The sequence below is a fragment of the Myotis myotis genome, unplaced genomic scaffold (assembly GCF_014108235.1).
Source record: "Myotis myotis isolate mMyoMyo1 unplaced genomic scaffold, mMyoMyo1.p scaffold_m19_p_13, whole genome shotgun sequence".
NCBI classification, from domain to species: Eukaryota; Metazoa; Chordata; class Mammalia; order Chiroptera; family Vespertilionidae; genus Myotis; species Myotis myotis.
In genome coordinates, this window is record NW_023416317.1 from 45,957,271 (window position 1) to 45,978,595 (window position 21,325).

General features: G+C 42.8%; 1 protein-coding gene across 11 annotated transcripts in view; it reads left to right on the forward strand.

Annotated features, from left to right (window-relative positions):
* Nucleotides 1-7,016: 7,016 nt before the first annotated feature.
* CNOT10 (CCR4-NOT transcription complex subunit 10) overlaps nt 7,017-21,325 on the forward strand; it is a 52,119-nt gene continuing 37,810 nt past the window's right edge. For 10 of the 11 annotated variants that reach the window (XM_036332855.1, XM_036332859.1, XM_036332857.1 and 7 more), the window contains exons 1-3: nt 7,017-7,301; nt 18,890-19,023; nt 20,262-20,356. In XM_036332855.1, coding sequence (XP_036188748.1) covers nt 7,051-7,301; nt 18,890-19,023; nt 20,262-20,356 — 480 coding nt within the window. In that variant the 5' untranslated portion in view covers nt 7,017-7,050. Of the gene's footprint in view, nt 7,302-15,496; nt 15,714-18,889; nt 19,024-20,261; nt 20,357-21,325 lie in introns of those variants that run through there. The other variant, XM_036332866.1, reaches the window with a different exon arrangement.

Consider the following 21,325-nt stretch of genomic DNA (forward strand, 5'->3'; position numbering starts at 1 on the left):
TTGGCTCAGTGGATAGAGCGTCGGCCTGCGGACTGAAAGGTCCTGGGTTCGATTCCGGTCAAGGGCATGTACCTGGGTTGCGGGCACTTCCCCGGTGGGGGTGTGCAGAAGGCAGCTGATCGATGTTTCTCTCTCATTGATGTTTCTAACTTTCTATCTCTCTCCCTTCCTCTCTGTAAAAAATCAATAAAATATATTTTTAAATAAATAAATAAATAAATTAAGGGATTAACAGCAAGGTATAATTATAATAACAGACAATCATTAGGATTGTGTGCTCTCAAAGACACACATGGAATTATTTTAATTTCAAAATGATGAAGAGCCCTGACCAGTTTGGCTCAGTGGATAGAGCGTCAGCCTGCGGACTGAAGGGTCCCGGTTTGATTCCGGACAAGGGCATGTGCCTTGGTTGCGGGCACATCCCCAGTGGGGGGTGTGCAGGAGGCAGCTGATCAATGTTTCTCTTTCATTGATGTTTCTAACTCTCTGTCCCTCTCCCTTCCTCTCTGTAAAAAATCAATAAAATATATTATAAAAGAAAAAGATGAAGAACTGCAATTGGCTAAAACATCCTATATAATAAAAGCCTAATATGCTAAGTGCCTGGTCAACCGGTCAGCTGTTCAACCAATCAAAGCATAATATACTAATGATATGCTAAGGCCACTCAACCGCTCGCTATAATGTGCACTGACCACCAGGGGGCAGATGCACCGACCAGTAGATTAGCTTGCTGCTGGGGTCCTGCAGATCGGGACTGAGTGAGGCGGGCTGTGCACGCCCTGGAGCCCTCCCTCGGTCCCTTCCTAGCTGGCCAACCTCCCACGACCCTCCCCAGCCCTGGTCATGCACAAGTGGGGTCCCTGGGCCTGGCTTGTGCCCTCTCGGAATCCAGTACCCCTCAGGAGATGTCGGAGAGCTGGTTTTGGCCCAATCCTGCAGGCCAGGCCGAGGGACCCCACTGGTACACAAATTTGTGCACCGGGCCTCTAGTTGAATATGTAAAAAGCAATGGATTCAGATAATTTTTCGGAAAGGAAATAATCCTGCAGTTTTCTGGAACATCAAACTTATTCCTCTGAAAATTGGTAATCATAGGGAAAGAACTAAACATTCATCCTGCTTTCTGATGTAAACTGAATTTCAGTGTAACCAAATATCCCTATGGAAAAGGGAAAGATCTTCAGTACAGAAGAATTCTGCCTTAGGCCGCGAGTAAGGTAAAGGTGAGTGGGTGCCTAAAGCATAAAATTTAAGAAGGCACTCACCCCTGATTCTAGTTAACAAATGCAAGAGTGTCCAAATTAGAAATTTATTTCAATTATTAGTGATTCAGGCAGTGGTCATTAATGCTTCTAAAACCACTAGGAGAAAGGCTGATAGGAAATGTATAAAAATCAGGCTGTCACTGCCTGGAGGCAAGGATCAATCCTAATGTCACAAAAAGTGAGACAACCAACACTATGTACCTTCTAATGCAGATGCAAAAAGTACACCTAGGAAGAAAGCGCTACCTAGGAAGGATTCTCAGGGGAAAAAATGTTTGAATCATAACATAATCATCAAGACTTTAGAGCTGACCTGTAGTCCACAGGAAAAAGGGAGCATAAAGGATGCAATCCACAAGGAAACATGCCAGATCTCAAAGGAGGGATCTTATATTGGATCCTAATTTCATCAACAAGTCAATGAAAGAAATGATAAAAGGGGAGGGGGCTGTTCTAGATTAAGAGAAACATAAGAGTTACTAGTAAAAGGCTTATAAGAAATACAAGAGACATAACAATCAATCTTGTTTGATCCTGATTCTAAACAGAAATTACAAAAAAAATTCATATAATAGAGGAAATTTGAGTATGGCTTGGTAATTGCATATTAAAGAAATATTTTTAATTTTGTTAGATGTGATCATGGCATTGTGGTTAAGCAAGAAAATATTTGGATTTTTCTTCTTGAGTTGCATACTGAAGTGTTTAGAGGTGAATTATATGATGTCTGGGATTTGCTTTAAAACACTCCAGCAGCGCCCTAACCGGTTTGGCTCAGTGGATAGAGCATTAGCCTGCGGACTCAAGGGTCCCAGGTTCGAGTCCGGTCAAGGGCATGTACCTTGGTTGTGGGCACATCCCCAGTGGGGAGTGTGCGGGAGGCAGCTGACCGATGTTTCTTTGTCATTGATGTTTCTAACTCTCTATCCATCTCCCTTCCCCTCTGTAAAAAAATCAATAAAATATATTTAAAAAATAAAAATCATCATTCTCCCCTTTAAAAAAATAAAACACTTCAGCAGCAAAACATAATGAGGAGGAAAGGATAAATGAAAGAACTACTAGCATATGGTAAAATGAAACAAGGGGATGGACACATGGAGTTTGTTATACTTTTTACTTTTGAATATTTTTGGAAAGTTTCACAATTAAATTCACCCCCTAAAAATATGGGTACAGTGTTATTCTAGAATCTAGAGAAACTCATTTAACTGTGCGCATGTTCAAGAGTGAGCTCTGCAGCCATGTTTGTAAAATGAAAATTGGAAATGACTTCATTATTTTTTTTAAATTAAATCTTTATTGTTCAGATTATTACAGTTTTCCTCTTTTATCCCCCCATAGCTCCCCTCCACCCAGTTCCCACCCCACCCTCTGCCCTTACCCCCCCCACACTGTCCTCATCCATAGGTGTATGATTTTTTTCCAGTCTCTTCCCACACCCCCACACCCCTTTCCCCCTGAGAAATGTCAGTCCACTCTCTTTCTATGCCCCTGATTCTGTTATACTCACCAGTTTATTCTGTTCATCAGATTATTTATTCACTTGATTTTTAGATTCACTTGTTGATAGATATGTATTTGTTGTTCATAATTTTTATCTTTACCTTTTTCTTTTTCTTCCTTTCTTAAAGGATACCTTTCAGCATTTTATATAATAATGGTTTGGTGGTGATGAACTCCTTTAGCTTTTTCTTATCTGTGAAGCTCTTTATCTGACCTTCAATTCTGAATGATAGCTTTGCTGGGTAAAGTAATCTTGGTTGTAGGTTCTTGCTATTCATCACTTTGACTATTTCTTGCCACTCCCTCTGGCTTGCATAGTTTCTATTGAGAAATCAGCTGAGAGTCATATGGGTACTCCCTTGTAGGTAACTGTTTTTCTCTTGCTGCTTTTAAGATTTTCTCTTTGTCTTTTGCTCTTGGTATTTTAATTATGATGTGTCTTGGTGTTCCTTTTGTTTGGGGTTCTCTGTGCTTCCTGGACTTGGAAGTCCATTTCTTTCACCAGGTAGGGGAAGTTTTCTGTCATTATTTCTTCAAATAGGTTTTCAATATCTTGTTCTCTCTCTTCTTCTGGCACTCCCATAATTCGGATGTTGGTACGCTTGAAGTTGTCCCAGAGGCTCCTTACACTATCTTCATATTTTTGGATTCTTTTTCTTTTTGTTTTTCCGGTTGGGTGTTTTTTGCTTCTTCGTATTTCAAATCTTTGACTTGATTCTTGCGATCCTCTAGTCTGCTGTTGGATCTCTGTATAATATTCTTTATTTCAGTCAGTGTATGCTTAATTTCTAGTTGGTCCTTTTTCATATCCTCGAGGGTCTCACTAGATTTATCGAGGATCTCACTAAATTTATCGGCGGTTTCTAGAAAATTCTTGAAAAACCTTATAACCATGGTTTTGAACTCTATATCCAGTAGTTTGCTTTCCTCCATTTCTGTCATTTGTGACCTGTTTCTTTGTCTCCGCATTTTGGCTGCTTCCCTGTGTTGATAGAGTGGCTTTCTGTGCTAGGTGTCCTCTAGGGCCCAGTGTCTCAGCCTCCCCAATTACTTGAGGTAGACACTCTTGGTGCGCCCCTTTGTGGGCTTTGTGCACAGTCTTGTTGTAGTTAAGCCTTGATTGTTGTAGGTATCACTGGGAGAAATTGACCTCCAGGCCAATTGGCTGTGAGAATCAGCTGTGTCTACAGTGGGAGAACTTCTGTGCTGGAGACACCCTTCTGGGGCAAGACTTGCTTCAGTGGGGCTTTGGTGCTCATTGAGTCTGTCCCCTGAGTGTGTCCCTTATGGATCTGAGGAGTTGTCATCTGGATGGTCCCACTCTGACCACTGGGTACACTGGCTCTTGGATCTCTAAGGAGGTGCTAATTTAGCCTCTGCCTGAGGCTACCCAGCAGGAGCTATGGAGAGATCTGCAAATTCCTCTTCTTTGTTTGGGGTTTGGAGGTGCCCAGATGAGGCCCAGCTGTGAAGCAGTGCAAGCTGCTGTGGGGCCTTGGGCCTTCTTTTGGATGTTCTGGGTCTCTCTGACCCAGCTGCAGTTTGTTAGGTAATTTTAGATTGCAAAGGGCCAGGCCATTCATATGCAAAAGCCGCTGCACACAGCTTGGGTGGGGCGGGGTCTCAGGGAATCAACAGGCCGGAGCAAACAGCTATGGCTGATCCTCCGTCCTGCCCTAAGAGGTCCCGGGTCTCAGTGTCGTGTGGTAATTGCTGCACGCACCTCTGAGAGAAAGTCGCCCTCGAGTTCTTCCCCAATGCCAGACAGTTCAGTTCCTCCCCGTATGTGTCTGGATCCCCAGAGACTCGCCCGGAACTGGAGTTCAGAGCAGTCAGGAGCTTGTGTCTCCCTCCCGATTGAAAAAGACAGCTGTGTCCTCAGTTGCCAGCCCTTTCCGTGTGCGCCTCCGTACCTCTGCACTTTACTTCCGCACTTCCTCTGAGTCTCAGTGTGCTTTTCTCTTTCCTCCTAGTTGTATAATTTCCACTCAGCCAGCCTTTCTGTGGTTCCGAATGATGTCCATTTTGTCGTTTATTTGTATTTTTGAAGTGGTTGTGCGAGGCAGCAATTTCCGGTGTTTACCTATGCTGCCATCTTGGTTTTCCTGACTTCATTATTTTTGCCAGTAACTGCCCAGTGGTGGGCAGGCAACTAATTCCACAATGAAAACTAAGGGGAAATTTTGGTGAGAGACTTCTAGGGAAGATTCACCACATTTCACTGATTTTAAAACACAATCTTTCATCTCCGAAATTGGCAAGGCTTCTCACAACCCATAGCATTTCACAATCACTGTCTGTCAGATGGTTGTGGTGATGTACTTGTCATTCCCTCTGTATTTGCGAACTTAATCTAAAAACCTGCCTTTGGGGCATCTTCTGGTAAGATCTAGAAAGTGCCAGAATTAAAACCTGCAGAGTGGGTTTCTTGTGACAACAGTGGCACACCATGTGAAGAGATACTGTACTGCCAATGGTCCTGATGTCGCAAATAACATAGGCATTAATTATCTCACTGATGAGAAATCTGCAGCAGGCGGTTCCATTGTTGGATCAGTGACTCAACAATGTCAGGTTGCAGTTTGACATCCCTGGGATTCTTTTTGTCTTCCCTTGGTGGGCCCAAGCTCTGAGCACCATGCCCTTGCCTGACCATATCCAAAGCAGGAAGGGGACAGGGGACAAAGGTGATGCCTTTGCGACAACATGGACAGACCTTGAGAGTATTATGTTAAGTGAAATATGTCAAGCAGAGAAAGACAAATGCTATATGACCTCACTTATATGTGGAATCTTTAAAAAATAATGTTTAAAAAAAGAGCTCATAGATACAGAGAACAGGTTAGTGGTTGCCAGAAGTGGGGGTGGGAGGTGAGGAAGCAAAAATGGGTGAAGGGGATCAAAAGGTATAAACTTCCAGTTAAACAATAAGTCATGGCAGGTAATGTACAGCATGGTGACTATAGTTAATAATACTGAAAGTTGCTAAGAGAAAAAGTTGCTAGAAGTTCTCATATTAAGCCCTAGCCATTTTGGTTCAGTGGATAGAGCGCCGGCCTACCCATTGAAGGGTCACGGGTTCAATTCTGATCAAGGGCACATGCCAGGGGGAGGCAACCAATCAATGTTTCTCTCTCTGTCTCTCCCCCTCCCTTCCACTCTCTCTAAAAATCAATGGGGGAAAAAAATCCCTATATGAGGATTAACAACAACAGAAAAAGTTCTCATATTAAAAAGTTTTCTAACCTGGCTGGCATGGCTCAGTGCTTGAGCATCAACCTATGAACCAGAAAGTCACAGTTCGATTCCTGGTCAGGGCATATGCCCAGGTTGCGAGCTTGATCCCCAGAGTGGGGCGTGCAGGAGGCAACCGATCAATGATTCTCTCTCATCGTTGATGTTTCTTTCTCTCCCTCTCCTTTCCTCTCTGAAATCAATAAAAATATATTTAAAAAAATTTTTTTTCTCATTACAAGAAAAAAATTATTTACAACTATGTATGGTGACGGATGTTAACTGGACTTGTGATCATTTTGCAATAAATACAATTATCAAATCATTATGTTGTACTCCTGAAATTAATATAATGTATGTTAATTACACCTCAATTAAAAAATTGAGACAAATTCAAGTATAAAAAAAAAGAATCGCCTAAGAAGACATGACAAAGAAATGTAACGTGGTAGGTATCCCGTTCCTGGAACGGAAAAGGAAAAATGGCAAAACCTAAAAATAGTTAATACAAATGTACCAATCAAGGTGTCTTCTTGGGTGTGATGGATGTACCATAGTAACTTAAAAATTAAGATGTCCACTACAGGGCACTGTAGGTGAGGAGTATACGGGAATTCTCTGTGTCATCTTAGCAACTTTTCTGTAAGTCTAAAACTTTTCTAAAAATGTTTTGTTTCAACGGGAACCACGACAGTGCTTTCTTTACAGAGTCGTGGAAAATCAATGAGAAAGTCAGGTCCAGTGCAGGGCTCAGTGCTTAGCACATGAAGTCAGGTACGGTTACGGTGATTTTATGTAAAACGAAGGACAACAGCTCTGACCCTTACGTGTTTGAACCAGGATGAGCCGAAGGAAGCCAGTGGCGCGCAGACCCCGTCCCGCCGCCCCGGCACACGCTCCGAGGCGCGCGCGCGCGCGCACGGACGCCGCAGGAGGCGGGGCGCCAGCGCGGGGCGGGGCCTCCGCAGTTCCCACGCCGCCGACGCCCCCGGAAGTAGCGTGGCCGGGACTCCGCCGGGCGGAGGCTGTACATGGCAGGATGCAGTGTAGCCGCCAGGGCGGAGATGCCGCTGCTGTTGCTAGACGACGCGAACTAGCCTTCGTCACTTCCTCAGCCCGCGGTCCTCCCTCCCGTCCAGGCCGGAACTCCGGCGCCCAGAGCCAAGGTGGGCACAGAGTCGCCCTCAGAGTTCCAGGACTGCGGCCGGCGGACAGCTGGAGTCGAGACCACGCCACCTGCAGGGAAGACCCCGAGCCGAGGCGAGAAGATGGCTGCAGACAAGCCTGCAGGTGAGGCGCCCGCGCCCTGCGCGCTGAGACGGCGGGACACGCGGGGGGTGGGGAGGAGCGGGGTGCAGACCTTGCGCGCTGAGGCCGCGGGGCCCCGAGTGGGGAACGGGGGGTAAGAACTCAAGGGCGACTTTAATTGGGGCGTGCATTTCTCTGCCCCCTCCCCGCCCTCAGCCCTCGCTCATGTGAGTCTTTGGACCCCAGGTCCAATAGTTTCTTCACCCAAGTACGGCTTGAAGTCACTACTGGCTGCCTTTGCGCCCCCCTCCTCCCCCGCCCCTCTCCTCCAGAATATCTCTGGCTGAAAAAGCCTAAATTTAGATAGCCGTTTCATATACTTTTCGACTTCCCAGTGTGAAGGCAGAGCAGGGAGAATTCTTCCCGGAACACACAGCTGCCTCAATGACCCCCTGGCTCAGCTAAGACTCACCTGGGCGCCCTTTTGGCCGCATCAGTCTGCCTCTGGTCAGCGACGTGCTGTGTGATTAACTGTGTTTAAGGCACTTATTTAAATAGACTTGGAATTATAGTTGCCACTCGGGTCTGCACTAACATCTTGCATTTAGAACCTGTTTCCCCCTAGTTCCTTGTGATTGCTTTCACCTCGATTTTGTTGATGAATTACTGCCCCGTTCCTAGAATCGTCTCCTTTAAGGAATATAAAATTCTTCCCTGCCTACCTCTGAGACGGTGTGGCGGCCTATGTCTCCTGTAAGAAATTAATGATCTCTGTGGCACCCAGGTTTTGTTGGAAGGAACGTAAGTGAGAGGAGTGAGAGGTGGTCAGCACTTAGACTTCACCGTGAAATTAGTTTTTAAAGGAAAAGAAAATCTCAGTGTGCTGTAGGTTTCAGTAGGTCCTGCTGTTAATAACTGACAGATACACTTGATTTGAAATAAAGTGAGTCCATCCTCGTATAGGTACAGGTAAGTAAAGCCGTTAGAGGATCTCTTCGGTAATCTGCTAAAAAGAATAACAGAGAAAAGGTTTAGAAAGTGAGGCTAATAGAGTGTACTGTCGAATTTTAAGTGGGCTGGTCAGGGAGAGCGTCAGGTGAGGGGATAGTTGAGCAGACAGCTGAATGCAATGAAGGAAACAGGGATGTGTGGATGGGGAGAAGGTCTCAGGCAGGGAATAGCACGGCCTGTCCAAGGCTGGACCAAGGGGCCCAACATCTGTCTTCTTAATTTAGGACAGTGTCTCTATTTCCCAGGTTTACCAGACCTAATAACCCATACCATACCACTTCCTGGAATGACCGTTTTAGGCCTGAAGCTCACCTAGTTTTCAAGTCCAATCTCAGTCATAAAGCATTCTTCTACTTGTTCATTCATTCTTTCACAAAGATTGAAAGTGCCAGGTGCCGCCTTAGATATTGAAGAAATGGATATGGCATACTCCCTGCCTTTGAGGAGGACCTATTATTTAGTCTGCTAGAGACAGGATGGTTATAGTGGCACTCCCATCTGTGAAGAGCTATATAATATGTATAGTTGAAGAATAAGTTCCTGCCCTAGCCGGTTTGGCTCAGTGGATAGAGCGTCGGCCTGCGGACTGAAGGGTCCAGGGTTCGATTCCGGTCAGGGGCATGTACCTTGGTGGGGCCACATCCCCAGTGGGAGATGTGCAGGAGGCAGCTGATCAATGTTTCTCTCTCATCGATGTTTCTAACTCTTATCTCTCCCTTCCTCTCTGTAAAAAATCAGTAAAATATATTTTAAAAAAAGAGGTGTCAGAGATGAAAGAAAATTAGTAAAATGTATATGAAAATCTCCCTCCTGTCAGAGTCTGGGGCTTGCTGTGGGACCCAGAGTCAAGTCCCCGCCCACCCATGCACATCTAGAAGTTGCTCGAGACCCAGACCCAACCAGCTTCACCCCCGTCAAGCCCCACAGGGTGGGGGGGCGCAGCCTTAGGTCCCCCGGCCCAGCCTCAGGTCTCCTGGTCCCATTGCGAGGGTGTGAAGACTATTTGCATATTAGCTCTTTATTGTAAGGATCAGTGTTTAGTGGGGCTTGCTTGAATTCTCTGTTCCTCCACTCCATCCCCATTTCAGCTTCTGAGATTCTGGCCTTTATCTCTTTATGTGATCTGTTTCACATTAAGCAATCTCTTGACTGATGTTTTATCCAGTCTGTTCTTCTCACTGCTGTCTTTTCATTAAACATTTTTTGTTGCTGTTGTCAATCCTCAACAACATTTCTTTTCAGAGAGAGGGGAAGGGAGTGGAGGGAAGGGGAAAGAGAGAGAGAGAGACTTCGATGTGAGAGACACACATCGGTGCTTCCCGCATGCACCCTGTCTGGGAGCAAGGAGCGAACCCAAAACCAGTTACATGCCTTTGACCGGGAATCAAACCCAAGATCCTTCCATACTGGGGCCGATGCTCTAACCACTTAACAACACCAGTCAGGGCTGCCTTTTCATTTTATTTCTAAAAACTAATTGGGTCATACCCCTCCTCTATCAATAAACTTTCTAAGACAGTACCATTTTTTGTGTGCATCAAAACTTACTAGTAATGTCATTTGTAAGGCTCTTCACAAACTATTTTCAGTGGATGTTTTCATATCAGCAAATCTAACTCTTCACATCTGAAATTACACTCTTGAAAAGCATTGTGTTCTTTTGAGCTTCTGAGCGGCAACACCCTGCTTTCTCTTCTCTATCTGGTGAACACCCTCGTCATTCAGAAATCTAGTTGATATGCTCTTCATCTCTGAGCTCCTGAGCCCAGGGCCCTTTCCATGGAAGATCTTGTATACTTGTTCTTCATTAGGGTAAGAAAAGAAGCCCATAGGATCTAGAGAGATTTAAGAAGGTAAGTGACCAGATCACACTGGCTATGGTATAGGATGGATTCCAAGACTGGCCAGAGACTAGCTAAGATCAGCTAATATGATATTATTCAATTAATGCTCACCAATGGCCTGCTCTGCGGGGGCACTGCAAAGTCTTTGTTCTCATGGAGCTTATAAGGTAGTAAGAAAGACATATACATTTAAACAATATAAATAATTATGACTTTAAGTTGTGATAAATATTGTGAAGAAAAGAAAAAGGAGTAAGAGGATGGAGGATAACTGAGAGCAAGACTCCACTGTGAATAGATTGGTTAGAGAAGGAAGGGCTCCCTTAGAGGTCACATCTGAACAGAGACCCTAAAGGTAAAGAGCCAGCCGTAAGCGGAAAGAAACAAATGGGGAATTGTGTTCAAAGACCCCTTGAGGAAAGAGGCTTTGTCTGTGTTAGCTGTGCTCGCTCACCAGCACCTAGAGCAGCGATTATCAACCTGTGGGTCCCAACCCCTTTGGCAGTCGAACAACCCTTTCACAGGGGTCGCCTAAGACCATCCTGCATATCAGATATTTACATTACGATTCATAACAGTAGCAACATTACAGTTATGAAGTAGCAACGAAAATAATTTTATGGTTGGGTCACAACATGAGGAACTGTATTTAAAGGGCCAGAGGTTGAGAACCACTGACCTAGAGCAATGGCTGGCATATAGGAGGCACTCGAGGATTATAGCATAGCGAGCAAAGGAGCATGGCAAGAGATGAAGTCAGAGGTGTGGCAGGGGATGGCTTATGTCAGGCCTTGAAAAAAAATTGAATTTGCCCTAACCGGTTTGGCTTAGTGAATAGAGCATCGGCCTGAGGACTGAAAGGTCCCAGGTTCAATTCCGGTCAAGGGCATATACCTTGGTTGTGGGCACATCCCCAGGAGGAGGTGTGCAGGAGGCAGCTGATCGATGTTTCTCTCTCATTGATGTTTCTAACTCTCTATCCCTCTCCCTTCCTCTCTGTAAAAAATCAGTAAAATATATTTTTAAAAATCAATAAAATAACCGAACCGGTTTGGCTCAGTGGATAGAGCGTCAGCCTGCGGACTCAAGGGTCCCGGGTTCGATTCCGGTCGGGGGCATGTGCCTTGGTTGCGGGCATGTCCCCACTGGGGGGCGTGCAGGAGGCAGCTGGTTGATCTCTCTCATCGATGTTTCTGACTTTCTGTCCCTCTCCCTTCTTCTCTGTGAAAAAATCAATAAAATATATTTTTTTAAAAAATCAATAAAATATATTTTTTTAAAAAATTGAATTCATTCAAACTAATGGAAAACCATTGGGAGATTTCAACTAGGGCATGATGTGATCTGATTTATGGTTTAACTAAACCAGGTGACAATCGATGACGAGTTAGGAGCATAGGGTTTGAAATCAGAGAGCCTACGTTCATTCAAGTGGTACCACTTGGTATTTTTGAGACCTGGGTAAATTCTAAGAAGCCTTTTTGATGTCTCAGTTTTCCTATGTGTAGAATAGAAATGACACCTACTGCACAGAGTTGGTAATGGTATAAGTGAGATCATCTCAGACCCTAGTTTTTTAAAATGCTGACTACTATTACTTTGGGGTCGTGGTAGGATGGGGAGGAGAGGCAGATATGGGAAATGTTTAGGGAGTAAAATTGGCAGAATTTATGACTAATTGGTATGGTATGTAAGCAGAAAGCCTTGCTTTTCAGGAATGGTTGAGCCTCAGTTTCTTCATTTATAAAATAGGGATGCTAATTGTTCTTTCTTTATTCCTAGTAGCTTTTTAATTACCTCACAGAGTTGTAGCTTGTGAGGATCAACAGGAGGTAGGTAAGGTGTGTATTTTAGCCCACATCTTCTCGGAAGCAGAACCCAATTAAGGTGCTAACTTTTTATTTGGAAAGTGAAAGTCCAGGGTAGTGGGAGGGATGGAGAGAACGAATAAGGCAGAGGGAGATGCAGTACATTCCATCCTTGGCCACTGTTTCACCTCGAGCTGGGAAGAGACCTAGTCGGTCACTTGCATGTGGGATTTTTCTTAAAGGTTTTCCAGGAGAAACTGCGCATGAGGAAGAAAAAGGGGATCATTTATCTGTCTAGCTTCCTTCTGTTTTTGTTTCCAATTGGTCAAGACTCACCTCCTGGGAACAAATTTACCTGTCTTTCTAGGTTGAGTGGCCTCTCAGTGACTGATCAGCCAGCAGTCTCACACCCTGAGTTATATTTCAACCAAATTGTAAAGGGGGGAGTGTCCGAGGGTAGATGGGGCGTCAACCAAAGCCAGAGATTGAAGGGCAGTGGAAGGTTCACAAGGTTTGTGTCCCTATATAATATATAAAGGCGGTATAAAACCAATATCATTTTAATTTTTTTTTTTTTTAATTTGAGAGTCAAAGAGAAACAGCGATGGTCTGCCTCCTATACACCCCCTACTGGGGATCGAGCTTGCAACCTCGATTGGATTGATGGGCATGTGCCATGACCAGGAATCGAACCATGACCTTCTGGTTCACAGGTCGACACTCAGCAACTGAGTCACACCAGAAAAGTCTAAAACCAGTATCATTTTTTACTTTACTTTTGATAGTTATTTGAAAGGAGAATGTGGCTGAAGTTAGCAAACAAAATCCTAGGTTTGAATTTATCTGAGAATTTGGACTATGAGGATGGCAGTAGTAGGCTTAATGGGGAAAGGTTGATGATGATATGAACAAGGGAAAGACAGGACCAGGTGAATAATACGAAACCAGGAGATGAGTACTTAAAGGGAGGGCTTTGAAATTTTGAGCCAGACTGACTAAAAGTGGAAAAACTTTAAGCCAAGGGTATTTTTTATTTTATTTAAAACACCCAAAACTTTTTAGTAGTAAGTGTATAAGGTGAAAAAAAAAAAAAAAAAATGAAGTCCAGCCCTGGCTGGTTTGGCTCAGTGGATAGAGCATCAGCCTGCAGACTGAAAGGTCCCAGGTTTGATTCCAGTCAAGGGCATATGCCTGGGTTGTGGGCTTCATCCCCAGGATGGCATGGGCGGGGGGGGGGGAGGGGGGGGGTGGCGCTGCTGATTGATGATTCTCATCATTGATATTTCTATCTCTTCCTCCATCTCCCTTCCTCTCTGAAATCAATAAAAATATATTTTAAAAAAGTATGAAGTCCTGTATCTTCCCTTTCTCCAGGTAACCAATATAAGTTTGTGTGTTCTTCCAGACTTTTTCTTGGCCTACCCAACCTCACACTGACTTGAAAAAAACATCCTTGCCGAAACCGGTTTGGCTCAGTGGATAGAACGTCAGCCTGTGGACTGAAGGGTCCCAGGTTCGATTCCGGTGAAGGGCATGTACTTGGGTTGCGGGCACGTCCCCAGTAGGAGATGTGCAGGAGGCAGCTGATCGATGTTTCTCTCTCATCGATGTTTCTAACTCTCTATCTCTCTCCCTTCCTCTCTGTGGAAAATCAATAAAATATATTTTAAAAAAAAGAAAAAAAAGAAAGAGACATCCTTGATAGAGTCACACAACTTTATAGTTGGATATTCTCTTTTCCTTGAAAAATGCAGTAAGCATTCAATATAGGTTAGTGTGTTTTTATGTGATGATTTGATATTTGTACATACTGCAAAATGATCACCACAGTATGTCTAGTTAACATGTGTCACCATACATACTTACAAAAATCTGTGCTCATTTGATATTTTTTCAACTTTTTATTAACAAACATCCAAAATATTGAAAAAATAAAATGAATACCCATATAACCACCACCTCGTTCACCAATTGTTACATTTTGCTGTATTTATTTCCTTTATCTCTAGCTAAGAGTCATTTCTGGAGAAGTTACAGACATCATGATATTTCATCTCTAAATATTTCACCATGCATTTCTTAAAATAAGGACATTTACCTATGTAACCATAATACCGTTATACTTCAGAAAACTAATATTTGAATATGTCAGATTTCCCCAGTTGAACCAAAAATGTTCCGTAAAACTTTAAAGAAGCCGAAACCGGTTTGGCTCAGTGGACAGAGCGTCGGCCTGCGGACTGAAAGGTCCCAGGTTCGATTCCGGTCAAGGGCATGTACCTGGGTTGCTGGCACATCCCCAGTAGGAGATGTGCAGGAGGCAGCTGATCGATGTTTCTCTCTCATCGATGTTTCTAACTCTCTATCTCTCTCCCTTTCTCTCTGTAAAAACTCAATAAAATATATTAAAAAAAAAAAAACTTTAAAGAAACTGTGCCTTTCAAATTAAGAACCAGTTAAGATTCATATATTATATTTTGGTATGTCTCTTAATTCCTTTTTTTTTTTCCATGATTTTTTTTTTTTTAAGAAACTAAGTTGGTTGCCTTGTAGAACATCCTACGTTCTGGATTTTTCTGATTGTTTCTTCCTGGCATCCTTTAGTTCCTTATCCTGTATTTTCTGTAAACTAAAAGTTATTTTAACAGGCTTAATTAGATTTAGGGTTAATATATTTGTAAGATACTCTGTAGGTGAAGCTGAATACTTTTTATGAAGTACATATTGTCAGTTTGTTCACTCTTAGATGCTAAATTTGATCAATTTGTAAAGATGGTGACAGGAACATCTTCCATTTGCAATGAGAAGAAATCTATGGGATATACACAAAATCATGTTATATATCTGGAAGTAATATAATGTTAATATGTCAATTATATCTCAATTTTTTTTAAAAAAAAGAGCCCTGGCTGGTGTTGCTAAGTGGTTAGAGCATCGGTTATGGGTTTGAAAACCAGAGGAAATCTTTTTTTCTGTGCATAAAACTACTCTCAGATATGAAAATAAAAATACCCATTGGCAGTGGTAGTGTTCTGCTTTGCCTGTCTTCCCCAAAGCATGCTGTTATATTCTTGATTCTTGATATTCTGTTTATTTCTGCAGTGCTGGATAGGGTGCTGAAGTCTATAGCACTACTGGTCACATGCTACTTCTCTGAGTTGTACAGAAATCAGCATTATAAATTGGCTGTACTAGTTCAAGTGATAGGAAACCACACATGAGGCTTGTGAGCCTTAGCTAGATGGTGACTGTGGTGAACCTGAATTATTTTTGTTTAAAATGTCTTTGTTATTTAAAATTTCCCTTCACTAGAGGCATCAACACTAGTTTGTGAGTGTTGCAGATTTCCTTCGGCCTCAGCAATCCTTTTTTTCTTTGGAACAAAATTTTTTCCTTGAACGTCACTGGAGTTAAAATTTGAGAAGTCTAGCTAGCTTGTATAGAAGATCTTCCTCCAATCATATTTGAATTAGCATTCTTTTAATGGAATGTGTCTATGCTTTCAGTTAACTGACTTTTCTCAGTTTTGAAAAAGCAGTGTGTTTCTTTTGTACTTAGTTCAAACCTAAAGGCAATTGATTGGTTCAAAATGAAGCCCTTTGGCTTAAAGAATGTTAAGTTTTGTGCGCCAAAGAGCTCTGTGCGCCTAGAAGGTCAGCCATGTGCATTAGGCCACAGTAGAAGGAAAGTCAAGCTTATGGATGAACGGTCATACACCGTTTCAATTGGCAATGGAGACTACTTTTGGACAAATAAAGACACATTGTGGGATTACGTGCAGACTCTTACGGGTAAGAAATCAGCAGTTACCAAAAAATGAATGTTTTAAAAACATTTTTAAAACGGATTATACAAATAATACCCACTTCTTGCAGAAAACTTGAGAAGTGGAGATAACAAGGAAAATAAAAATTCCATTGAAGTATATCTTAATGTAAAAGAATGTAGGTAAAATGATGGTTGGTTAACATGTAAAAGGCTGTTATTGAGCTTAGTTCTTTGAAATGTCTGTAGAAATGACAATTTCAGAGTCTCTTGTCAGCCTTCGAGTCTAGCTTATTTATTTATTTATCTTAAAGTTGGCTTCTCTCCTTTCCTGGAAGATTTTAGGAGACTTTTACAGCTCCTAGAGGATAATGATAGCAGCAGTGGCCGCATGAGCCAATCTGCCTTTGGTGGAAGTAGATAGAAGCTTAAATTCCTCAACACCTTGGTGAGTTGTGTGTATTTCCCTCTGCCCTGTGTTTATACATCACTCTTTGACAGTTGAGCCCAGAAGTCCCATTAAAGAATGTCATCTAGTCCAGAGAGGATTTTTTAAAAATATATTTTATTGATTTTTTACAGAGAGGAAGGAAGAGGGATAGAGAGTTAGAAACATCGATGAGAGAGTAACAGCGATCAGTTGCCTGCTGCACACCCTCTACTGGGGATGTGCCCGCAACCAAGGTACATGCCCTTGACCGGAATCGAACCTGGGACCCTTGAGTCTGCAGGCCGATGCTCTATCCACTGAGCCAAACTGGTTACAGCATTCTTTTTTTTTTTTTTTTTTAGGATATATTTTTGAAGAAGCTATGGAGATAACTTGACGGCAGATCAAGAATTTTTGTTATTTGTCTTAAATTTAGTTTACTTTCTTATGATGAGGGAAGATACATTTTTAAAACAGTTTAGGTTCCCAAAATTTTTTTTAAGTATTTGTGTTCGTTGTAATTTGACTAGTGTCCCAGTGCACGGATTTGTGCACATTGAAAGGAAATTAATTAGAAGAAATACTTCAATGTCGCTATTCGCCCTTTCTCTACAATGGAAGTGTTAACCAAATTCACAATCGACAATGACAGATTGAAGCACACGTGTGCAATTGGTGCCAGCAAGAGCTTTATATGTATCGCACATACACGAGTCAACTTAGCCTTTTATATATATACATATATATATACATACACATACACATACATACATACATACACTTTCTTAATTAGACCTGCTTTCTGATTTAGCTAAACTTTTTCCAGCCCAGTGAAGCACCCCAACTTCTCTTTCAGGTAATTGTCAGCAACACAGCAGTAAATATTAACAAAGAGCAGATTGTTATTGTAGATCATGTGGGCAGGGAAAGGGTAAAATATTTAACTGTAGCAATGTTTGACTATATTCTGCACAGTGAGAAAACCTGAAGTCATTTTCAAGTTCCACCATTTCTTCTTTTCAGTTGGGTCAAGTTTCTAAACTTTCTAAAATCTCCGTTGTCTTGCTAATGAAAAGAAAATAGGATTCTACTGAGTCTCCTATCTGCCTACTCCAAGACTTCTGTGAGGATCAAATGAGAGGAGGCACGGGAACACGCTTCACAGATATTTGGTTGAACTGTAAAATGTTTGCACCTGGCTATAAAGCAAGTCAGGTTCCTGGGCTGAAGAAACTCCAAGGAGGCTAGTCGCTAGGTAGAGGAAACTGGGCGTTGCTATATGACGTCATTACCCGGCACCCACAGCGACCGTTTCCGGGCTGGGCTGTGGGCTGCATTTTGCGCGATGGGGTCTTGGCTGCGATTTGGTGGGGTGTCGCTTTGGGGTGGTGGCAGGGCCTGTGTCCCACTTGGGGGAAGCCAAGTGTTGGTTTTTGGGCATCAGGTCCGTGGTGCTGTATATATTTAAATGGCCAGTGCGTGTCATGGCAGCTCCTGCATTGAGTGTCTGTCCCCTGGTGGTCATTGCGCAGCATAGCTACTGGTCAGAGGGAAGGACGGACACTTAGCCTTTTATATAGATAGATAATAAATAGACATGGAGTTGAGACTTCTGTTTCACTCTAAACTCATACTTTGCTTTCTGGGGTCCTGAAATCCTGTGTCCCATTTTTACACATTTTGAAGTAATTGGTTCTTACTGTTCCTGTGCACCTGAAAGTTTTGTAAAATAGATGTACCGTGTAAACCAAGGATCCTCAAACTGCGGCCCCCCAAAAAACATTTATCCGGCCCGCCGGGAGTTTTTGCCGCCCTGCCTGTCCTGCTTAGCAGCCGACTCGTCCTGGGCCCGCAGTGCGCATGTGTGGAATGTCTGAGGGACAGTGAACTGGCCCCCTGTTTAAAAAGTTTGAGGACCTCTGGTGTAAACAGTAGTCTTGCAGTCAAGCATGTTGGCTTTCTAAAGGAAAAGCTGTTTGAACACTGTCCTTATTTTAAACTGGTAAACTTTCTCCATTAAACTATTAGTTCTTCCTCCTCCCTATTAGGACTCAATTCTTTTTTACAAATTTAATTTAATTTCTTATTGAATTTATTGGGGTGACATTGGTTAATAAAATTATATAGGTTTCAGGTATATAGTTCTTCAATACATCATCTGTGTATTGTATTGCATGTTTACCACCCCAAGTAAAGTCTCCATCCATCACCATTATCCCCCTTTTACTTTCTTCTATTTCTTTATTTGTATGCTGATGATAAAATGAAATGCCAATTTATCTGCTAACTTTAAGTAACAGAAGTATCACTTCTTTTTATTATTATTATTGACTAGAGAAAGAGAGAGGAAGAGAAAGAGAGAAACATTGATTTGGGCACTTATTTATGCACTCATTGGTTGATTCTTGTATGTGCCCTGACCAGGGATTGAACCCATACCCTTGGCGTATTGGGACAATGCTCTAACCAACTGAGCTACCCAGTCAGGGAAGAAAAAATCTAATTTTTAAAATAATAAATTGTGGAGCAGGAATCATTAATCTTAGAATGTATATGGACACTTAACTCATGTTAAGGAAGCTTTTTAAATGTGTTAATCTTGACTTTTGGATTTCTAAGTTTATGAAAGCATTCTTTGCCTGGAAATTACCTCTGAGTTATCAATGTAGATTTCTCATTGTTAAATGTTATTACTATGTTCCAACTGAATTATAAACTTCTTGAAGGCATTGTACATCCTATATAATAAAAGCCTAATATGCAAATTGTCAGTTCGACCAGGGCGCAGGGCCAGCCGGCAAACCGTGGGAAGGGAGGCCCAGCTGGGAGAAGGAAGGCCCCAGCCAACAGCAGCAGGCAGCCGGGGGAAGGGAGGCCCCAGCCGGCGGTGGCCACAGGCAGTCGGGGTAAGGAAGGCCCTGGTGGCAGTGGCAGGCATCTGGGGGAAGGGAGGGTGTAGTCAGCAGGTGCTAGGGACCCTACCCATGCACAAATTTCGTGCACTGGGCCTCTAGTGTATTTATAATCTCCTTGGGTCTCTAGGGCCTACTTTTGGTATATTGCTAGAGGGACAGAACTAATATCTTTTTTTTTTTTTTTTAATATATTTTATTGATTTTTTACAGAGAGGAAGGGAGAGAGATAGAGAGTTAGAAACATCAATGAGAGAGAAACATCGATCAGCTGCCTCCTGCACATCTCCTCCTGGGGATGTGCCCACAACCCAGGTACATGCCCTTGACCGGAATCGAACCTGGGACCTTTCAGTCCGCAGGCCGACGCTCTATCTACTGAGCCAAACCGGTTTCGGCAGAACTAATATCTTTAAAAGAGCACACCAGCCCTTACCGATTTGGCTCAGTGGATAGAGCCTCGGCCCACGGACTAAGGGTCCCAGGTTCGATTCCAGTCAGGGGCGTGTACCTTGGTTACAGGCTCAATCCCCAATGGGGGTTGTGCAGGAGGCAGCTGATCAATGTTTTTCTCTCATTGATGTTTCTAATTCTCTATCCCTCTCCCTCTCTGTAAAAAATATTTTTTTTACAATAAAATATATTTTAAAAATAAAATAAAAGAGCACAACATTCTAAGCCCTAATGTCCTGATGGGCAGAGCTGTAATCCTATATAATAAAACATTAATATGCAAATAGACCAAATGGTGGAACAACCGGTCACTACGATGCACACTGACCACCAGGAGGTAGGGCTCACGGCTGGCAAGCACAGCAGCGGGGGCGGGAGCCTCTCCTGCCTCCACAGCAGCACTAAGGACCCCTCGGGGGATGTCCAACTGCCAGGGAGCGGGCCTAAACTGGCAGTCAGACATCCCCCAAGGGGTCCTGGACTGCAAGAGGGCGCAGGCCGGGCTGAGGCACACCCCCCGCCCAGTGCATGAATGTCATGCACCAGGCCTCTAGTCCTTACATAAATAATGGTGGGCTTTCATTGAATTTGGCTGCAGCTAAAGGAAATTTTTAAGTTTGTAGAGGAGTAGCTTCTTATTCAACACTAATTAGTCATTGTAGTTGAGAGAGCTCTAACTTTGGCAACTTCATTAGGAAGAACACTATTAAGAAGAAAACTAGGGACACATCACTGCACAACTGTTATTTCTAAAGAAGTGTAAAACTGTTTACTTGCAGATCAGGGAGCTGAGAAGCATGAAGGGACAGGTCAGTCCTCTGGGATCACTGATCAAGAGAAGGAGCTGTCCACCAATGCTTTCCAAGCTTTCACGGTAAGAAATGTTTCCCTTAATTAAGCTCCATTTTTAGGATCTGTCAAGTATGAATTGTTTCACATTGAATTTTTAAATTTATACTTTTTCTGTGTGTGTACTAATTAAAGAGTTAAGTTTAGAGAGTAGGTTTAGTTTTAAAATAAAAATATTTTAGAGTTTAACTATGGTAAAGGATCAGGAATGGTTTGAGCCATTCCCAAGTGTTTGTGTTTTCATAAATACATTTTAACTCTCACACATTTTTTTTAAGTCTTTTAAATTTATACTTGTAAGTATGTGGGTCAGCCTTTTCATTTCACTAGTCTCTTCAATTTTTTTCTTGAATGTACTTTAAAATAGAACCCCAAAAGTTTGTCACACTAACTATTCTGACATTTTTAAACAATATATAAAAAAACACACCTTATATTTGATTATCAAGTTGCATACATGTAAGCAGAAGAACTTGAGACTTTGGTATTCAAGTATATTAACTAGAAAATAAACTGTGGAGTAATCACATTACCTTTCTTGGCTAGCTTTGGCTGTTATACCCTGCTAGCAATATGTACCAATATATACTAATAATTAATATATATATTACTAGAGGCCCATTGCACGAAGATTCGCGCAATAGGCCTTCCTTCCCCTGGCTGCTGGCATCGGTTTTCCTCTGGCACCCAGGACCCAGGCCTTTGGTCTGGCCACAACGGAGAAGCCAAGCCTCAAGGCTAGGCTTCTCTGCTCCGGCCGCAGCGAGGCTAGGCTTCTCCGCTACGGCCGCAGCGAGGCTTGGCTTCTCCATTCTGGCCACAGCGGAGAAGCCAAGCCTCTTCAGTCTTCAGTTGTCTTCAGTCTTTGCTCCGCGCCTGCATATGCAAATTAACCCACCATCTTTGTTGGGTCAATTTGCATAGTCACTCTAATTGGCTGATGGGCATAGCAGAGTGACCAATTTACATATTTCTCTTTTATTAGTGTAGATGC